We start from the raw sequence: 7,560 nt of genomic DNA on the forward strand, positions 1-7,560 counted from the left end.
ATGGGAGATCACAAAGACGACTGGGGCTACTATGCACAGGAAGGCGATGGCAAACCACTTCTGCTCATCTCTTGCCTTGAAAACCTCCTGTCCTGAAAGTCACCAGGAGTCACTTGTGATTCAACAGTGCACAATTATTCCGATTGGAGTATGGTTCCTATCTACCATAATTAGGACCTTACAGTTCAGCTCAGCTTATAGTTCCGTGGTCCTTCAGGGGATCCTGCAACTATCCCCTTCCTTCTAGAAGCCATCAGGCGGTTCTTTCACAGCTGACCATTTGAACTCTGCTAATGTGACTTTCCCTAAAGGTTGACTTTCTATTTGCTGTGAGGCAGTCAGAGTCACTTCTGTACCTGCACTGAAACAAATGTCTTGCCATGATTATGTCTCTTCATTTCAACTTTTTCCAGAGTTATGGAGAGCAGCACCTTTGTCCCAGCTATCTGTCTTTGTACCTAGATGTGTCTGAGACAGGTTTGCTTTTGCAAGATTAGTGTTAGACTCTGTGTTCCCTAGCTGAAGTTTGTCCTGCTGTTGTGATTGACTTCAGGTGGGTCATCTGTAGAGTCAAACACCTCACCATCCTCCACTACCACCATCACTGCAAGAGGTGTGTGTTTGGCCTGCTATGAAGCTCCAGGAGAAAAATGAGAGAGATGGTGAGGCTCTGATGCTCTTGGCATGTGTGGTGGTATCCTCTCTTCTGGAGAGGATGGAGCCAGCCAGCCACCAAAAGTTCTTTCATGTTGAGGAGGAGGCTGCATGCAGGCTGGGTTCCCAGTGGTGTGACTGTACAGATGATCACTCACACAACATCCATGACAGATAAGCAGCTGCCATTCACCTTCACCACATCTGGGACCTGTGGAATACTTTCAGCAGAACTGATTAAACTGCAGTCATGTTGGAGCAACTTCCTAAATAGAACCATGTATTGGTGGCTTTATAGTGCCATTTTTCATGAGACTTTTGTTCCCACAAGGATGATTGTTACATAACATTATAGTACTGATTCCTGTGGATCCATTAGGTTTCAGATTTTGCAGCATTTTCATTTATTCATGACTTGAAAGTTCCTTCAAGAAAAATGTAATTATTTGATACACGTAAGTATCTGAAGAAAACTTTGAAAATTTCTGCCTCTTTTTCCCCCTTGTGATTACTGAGTAGTACAGTGGAAATGGCCTGAAATACCAGTAGTTCCCCCCAGTTTTCTAAAAGGCAGGGTTACGTTTTATTCTTGATAAAATAAGAAGCTTGTTCTTTTAATTACCCTGCCCAAGATTTCATGTTGGCATGAAATAATTATCTTTCGTGCTAGATGTACAAAGAACAGTTCTCCATGCTGTGAAGTATTTTCAGCCAACTTAATCATACTACAGCTCTTTAGGCAATTTGTAACCCTCCAAATAGCTTTCTCCTTTCACCCTGCTTTTAAATAATCTTAACCCAGTTTAAAACTTCTAACGCTTTTGGTTTGCTGAGTTTGGAGTGGTTGTTACTGCTGAGCTAACAAAACCCAAATTCTTCAGATTCTAAGCTACAAATAAAAATACACCACAAACACAGCTGTGAAATACAAATGCCAGAAAGAAAAATGAACTCAACATTGAAATAATAACTTTAAAGAATACGAAATGTACTGTGGTAGATTTTCAGGGCAGTACTAATGATAAAATGTCACTGCTGCTACCACTCTTTTGGGTGGTGTGCACATTGCTGTGACTTGGTTTTACTCTGTTTCCTCCTGCATGCAAAATGTGGATGATACGGACTTGATCTACCTGTCTCCTGTTTCTTATGTTTAAGATACTCGTCAGATGAATCTCCTTTATTTTTCAGGCATGCCCTTTCCCCCCAGGATAGTTTTCTGCTCTCATACTCTCTTCCCCTTACAAGAGAAACATCTATAGATGTCATAGAACAAAGTTTGAGTCCACTGGCACCTTAAGACCAACCAAGTTTAATTCTGGATATAAGGTTTTGTGTGCACGTGTAGTGTGCTTATACCCAGAATTAAACTTGGTTGGCCTTAAAAAGGGGTAGCTGTTTGAGAGCCGTAAGTCAAGAACAAATATTACACACACATCTTTAAGGCTCAATACTTTATTTGTGCAGAAAGTTAAAATACATATGTATGATTTTACAACATGACAATGCTGGAAAGAGATTTTTTTTAAAAAACCAACAACAACAGCTGGTAATAACTGTCCCCATAAGACCAGCATAGGGAAAGGTTAGGGAATTATTTTTTGGCACCAGTGGGAGAAGGAAACATGTACCATATAAATCACTGGCCACTATTTGCATCATTATGCATCTCTCTTTGCCTTGACATCAAATTGAGTAAATCCAAGAGCTGTGAGACTTAAGAGGGAACCCTGCACTGCCCTCTTTACTTCCGTCCCTCCTTCCAGTGGCTCCCTCGGCTCTTGTGTTCTCATTCCCCATTCCAGGTCTCCAGGCGACTTCTGTTGTGGAGAAGAGCTTGCAAGCCTCTTTCCCTGCTTCACACATGGCAGAAATAGTTGCCTACCAATGACTGAGGTGCCAATGCTAAGCAAGCTTACTTGAGAGTACACCTACATGAAGTTCCTCCTCGCCCTCCAGAAGCCATACAATATGTGTGAAAGATCCACCCCTATAGTTTGGCCTCCCCTGGCCTTAAAGGTGCCACTCGACTCAAACTTTGTTCTTGTTTTTACTGCTTCAGACCAACACTGCAACCCACCTAAATCTATAGATCTGAGATAGCCAAGTGAAACATCTTTTTGTTGTTTAAATAAAAATTAGCTGGAGAGCTGTTCACTATGAAAAAGCAGGAAAAGGGGAATCATCGCTTTCCCCCTTCTTCCACTGCAGTGTCTCACACGAGAGGTTGTGATCTGTTGTGAATTTAGATCTGTGACCTCCAGGAGTTGCTGCCATCCTAACGGGAGGGCAGGGGGCTCTAATACAAGCAGGAGCTGATGCATGCCTTTGCTCTTCTTGCCTGAACTGGGTCCTGGGCGAGTTTGGAATCTTAAATTCTGTTGTTAACATCCCTGTAGCCCATGGGGGGGAAGGCAGTTGCTCCGTTTCTTTCATGGACAAGCGAGCAGCATCTCCTGCAAGAAGGTATCGAATGGTCTGTGCTGCTTGCCTTGAGGACCAGAGTGCAAAGTGGCTTTGGAAAAGGGAAGGGAAACGAGCATGAGTTCCCTTCTGTTTCCACCCAGTTGTCTGATGAGTAGCAACACACATTTACACGCATCCTTCAGCGCTTTTAGTTCTGTGGGGAAGGCAGGGACTCAGCAAAACAGGGATTTTTAAAACACAAACCACAGACTTTAAAAACATTTTTCCACACTATTTAGGGCATAGATCGACACGATTGATTTTTGCCTCTGTGACCACTGAGGGCAGGGCTTCCAGGTGGGGACTCCGGTGTGCCTGGCTCTGCATGTCATTTTTTGCCCAGAGCGCTCTCTCTGCTCGGCCAGCACACACTAACAGACCTGTTCCTTTTGATTGCCCCACTAGAGAGGCAGCCTGAGCAGCCTTACAAAGATGACAGTGATGCTGCAACTTTCAAGCAAAGCCTCCCAGACCTCACCCCTGACGAGCCTTCTGAAGCCCTCAGCTTCCCAGCCTCTGGGAAAGAAGAGGAAGGTAAATGTGAGAAAGACCTGACCCCCAGCCAAGTGGAGTGTCCCGCTCAGCCTGGGGAAGAAGCGCCACCCCCACAGGCTGAGGAGGGGGCAACGGTGGATGCTGGCAGCGATGAGTCTCCTGGGAAGTCTCCGTCCAAGAAGAAGAAGAAGTTCCGCACGCCTTCCTTTCTGAAGAAAAACAAAAAGAAGACTGACTCCTAAACACCTTCAGAAATGCTGTCATGTGTTAGAATTTTAAGTTTATTAACCACTAGAATGTATCAGATTGTACTGAGTGTTTTTTGTCATGTAAAAAGCAGAACAAGTAACACCCTCAAGTTATAGCTTGATTGCTTAAGATTATACTAGAAAATTAACAAGCAGAAGGTGCTAATCTTGTGTATGCCGCAGCAGCTAAGCCGGTTTATTCCTAGTATGTAAAAGTATGTAAACATCGGAAGAAGACACTGAGCCACTGTGTATGAACCACTTTAGATATGAAGGCAAGCTCTTTTCACAGTGTCCTGCTTAAAATGTGCTGCTATCTGCTCACTCTAAAAGTTATTCTTGTCCCAGATCCTACTTTGGTTGCTAGCGGTGACTGGGAGAGGACTCTGCATTTATATTTTTGAGAATAGATCTGCACCTGCACTGAATCAATGCTGTCCTGAGGCTTCAAAGAATGTGGTCTTCCTCCCTTCCTGTTTTGAACTGTAGCATAGCTGAGACGCCAAACCTCCTTGTTTGATCTGAGAAGAAGGAAGCTGCTTGTGTTTCCTGCCAAGAACCCGGCCTGCTTTCTAATGAAGTTTCCACAGAATAATGATGTTTCACTGATTCGTTTTCTAGCAAAGAGTAGCATCCCAACTCCTTCTAGAAATCTGGAGGTTAGCTTCAAGTGCTGGATATGAAAATGCCCTGGTCACAAACACACACCTTGATCTAGGCTCGTGGTCTCCTGCCCAGTTGCTTTAATGAGCCTGGGCACGAGTGACAACAGCTGCCACAGTCACACCCAGTGGTGGCCTTTCCCCGTAGTGCTTCAAGCAAGGGCAGGAGGAACCTGGTGAAGTGTGCCGTAGGCCAGCAGCAAGTGGCAGGTCTTGGCAGAACTTGCCATATTCACTTCTCCTTCTCTGCACTGTTGTTTTTTAGCTGGGGCATGTATGAGCATTCCAAAAACAGAGAACATTGAGTTTCCTTCAGAGCTTAAAACTGAGCTTGTGAAAGAAGCAGGTGCATTCACATATGACTTGAGGTCAGGGGACTTAAGAGATTTTTTAAATAAATGAACTAGAACTTAATACTGGATGGCGTACTACATCAAGGCTGTGTAATGAAAAAACAAAGCTTGGTGTACAGTAGCTAGCATTGAATGCCTTACCCTAGAATGAGTTCAGTGATTGGGTGCAGCTTCATTAGAAAGAAAACACCTGTATTAGACTCCACATAAGTATCGGAGCTGTTTAAATTTGCCTCTGTAAGGCTGATGCAGAAGATTTACGGGGGAATAAGAGTCAATGGTAGTAACAGCACTGCTGCAGGAAAACGGGCAAGCACTGGTCGCTGTAGAAGAAGAGGAGAGGCTGAAACTGTTCATGTTTCCTATGGACTCTGCATGGCACTAACGGCTTTCAGCTTGTTTCCTAACTTTATATGTCCTGTGAACACTAAACAGCAGCCTGTCCCAATTTTGCTCCGCTGTGTCTCATGGCCTGAGTTGAAATTGCATCACAAAAGCCATTGCTTCATGTTTCTGTTAGAAAATGTAGGGATTCAAATTATCTTTCTGACCACATATGCAATGATTTTGAAGTTCTAATTTTGTAGTTCTTGATTCTTTGTATTACAGTATGAAACCTCGTTGTGTGATGGTGTGGCACATGGGGGTGGGATGGGGGTGGGAGGGAAGCAGAAGAGTCCTGTATTTTTTCTTCCTTTGTTGTATCATTCAGTTCTACTCACAAATAAAACTCTTCAAAGGATCCGTGTGCTTTTCTGTACATCCTATTCAAGTTCTCTAGATCCCTGAAAGACGCAGAATGCTTCGGAGTGATTTTCAGTGTGTATACAAAAAAAGTTAGGCAGAGTGGCACCACTTAGAATCATGGAGTTGGAAGGGATCTCCAGGGTCATCTAATCCAACTCCAGCACAATGCAGGAAATTCACCCCCCCCCCCCCCCAGTGACACGTCCTGCAAGCCCAGAAGATGGGGGTGGGGGGGAGAGAAAAACACTCATCCAGCATCTTGGGCAAAACTGGCCTGGAGAAAAATTGCTTCCTGACCCCAAAGTGGCAAACCCCATTTCCCTGGGTGTGTCGGGGCTACGAGAACTAAGCATGAGATGCAACCTTTCCTGCCTCAGCATTGCTGTAGATGGTCATCTAGCCTCAGCTCAAAGACCTCCAAGGAAGGAGAGCCCACCACCTCCCGAGGGAGGCTGTTCCACTGAGGAACCACTCTAACAGTCAGGAAGTTCTTCCTAATGTTGAGCCAGAAACCCTTTTGACATAATTTTAACCTGTTGGTTCTAATCTGACCTTCTGAGGCAACTGCACAACTCTAGATGACAGCCCTTCAAGTACTTGAAAATGGTTATATCACCTTTCAGTCATCTCTCCAGGCCAAACATCCCCAGCTCTTTCAGCCTTTCCTCATGGGATTTGGTCTCCAGATCCACTGCCCCCCCCCCCCCAATCTTCGTCGCCCTCCTCTGGACCCATTCCAGCTTGTCTATATCCTTAAAGTGGTGTGCCTAAAACTGAACACAATACTTCAGGTGAGGTCAAACCAGAGCAAAGTGATACTATTGCTTGGTGGGTTCTGGATTCCTGTTCTAAGGGACTGAGAGCGAAAGCGGCCTGTGTGGCAGAAGTGGTGATGGAGGCCTGGCTTCTGGGGGAGGCCTCTGCCATCCACGCTGCTCATGCAAAGCCGCTTCCTGCTCGATCTGCCTTCCCAATGCAGACTTCCATCCTCCCTCCCCATGTCTGCTGGGGGAGGGAGGATGTGTGTAACCCAGTAAAAATAATGAGGGGGCAAAGTAAGGTCCGGGGGGGGCGGGGGGGAATGCTGATGAAAATATGGAGACCGGCATTTTCCAAGCCAAAGTTGAGTTCAAATTGTTCAAATACTGACTGTTTTGTCTATTAATTAAAAGTAATAGGATTATCATGGAATAGCATAGCCACATCACTCTCTAGCTCCTGCATGTAATTTTGATCATTAAATTGGGCTTCCTGTATATTTTGGTGGCTAACTGTAGATGGAAATTTATGCAACCATCCTTCATAAAGAAATGTAATTTGTTTAATTTTTAATCAGAGATCCAAAATAAAGCACAATATTAAGCCACTTTAAATTCCAAATATTTTGTTTTTCCTTTGCCATTCAAATCCCAAATATAGATTAAAAAAGGCTATTTTTGGCTCCAGTATTAGGGAGAAATTAAAGTATTGAAAGGTGCTTGGGCTAATGAACTGGACTGATAGGAGGCAGAGCTCAGGATGCTTGACCACGGGCAGGTCAGACGTTCCCCAGCAGTGTGGGAGAAGAGCAGAAGTCGTGCTCCTACCCCTGAGTGAGACAGAGCAGGCGTCATTCACATTACACAGGAGATACAAGAGCCTCACTTTGGGAAGTATAATGGCAATGGGAAATCACAAGAGGCTGAAGTTGCTCTGGGTTACTAATTTTAATGTTGAGACAGCAGGCAAGGTGGTCTGAGTACAAAATGTATCACGCTTTATACAAACAGAATCTGAAGAGTGGAACATATCAAATTGTCCGTGGCTACTAACTGTAGTTCTCTCACGCCCCAAGGTAGTGAGTGCCACAAGCATGAAGGCTGCTGCCTGGTCTTTGACACAAGAGTGGGGCACAGACCTTCAGCAAGCTGCCCAAGTCTTTGGCTTAAGGCAGCT

At 44.7% G+C, this 7,560-nt stretch overlaps 1 protein-coding gene across 7 annotated transcripts in view; it reads left to right on the forward strand.

Moving 5' to 3' along the window:
• ADD1 (adducin 1) overlaps positions 1 to 5,620 on the forward strand; it is a 48,079-nt gene extending 42,459 nt beyond the window's left edge. For 6 of the 7 annotated variants that reach the window (XM_060246133.1, XM_060246135.1, XM_060246138.1 and 3 more), the window contains one exon: positions 3,526 to 5,620. In XM_060246133.1, the coding sequence (XP_060102116.1) occupies positions 3,526 to 3,857 (332 nt within the window). In that variant the 3' untranslated portion in view covers positions 3,858 to 5,620. The remainder of the gene's footprint in view (positions 1 to 3,525) is intronic. The other variant, XM_060246140.1, reaches the window with a different exon arrangement.
• Positions 5,621 to 7,560: the final 1,940 nt, after the last annotated feature.

Source organism: Heteronotia binoei, chromosome 9 (assembly GCF_032191835.1).
Source record: "Heteronotia binoei isolate CCM8104 ecotype False Entrance Well chromosome 9, APGP_CSIRO_Hbin_v1, whole genome shotgun sequence".
Classification (NCBI taxonomy): Eukaryota; Metazoa; Chordata; class Lepidosauria; order Squamata; family Gekkonidae; genus Heteronotia; species Heteronotia binoei.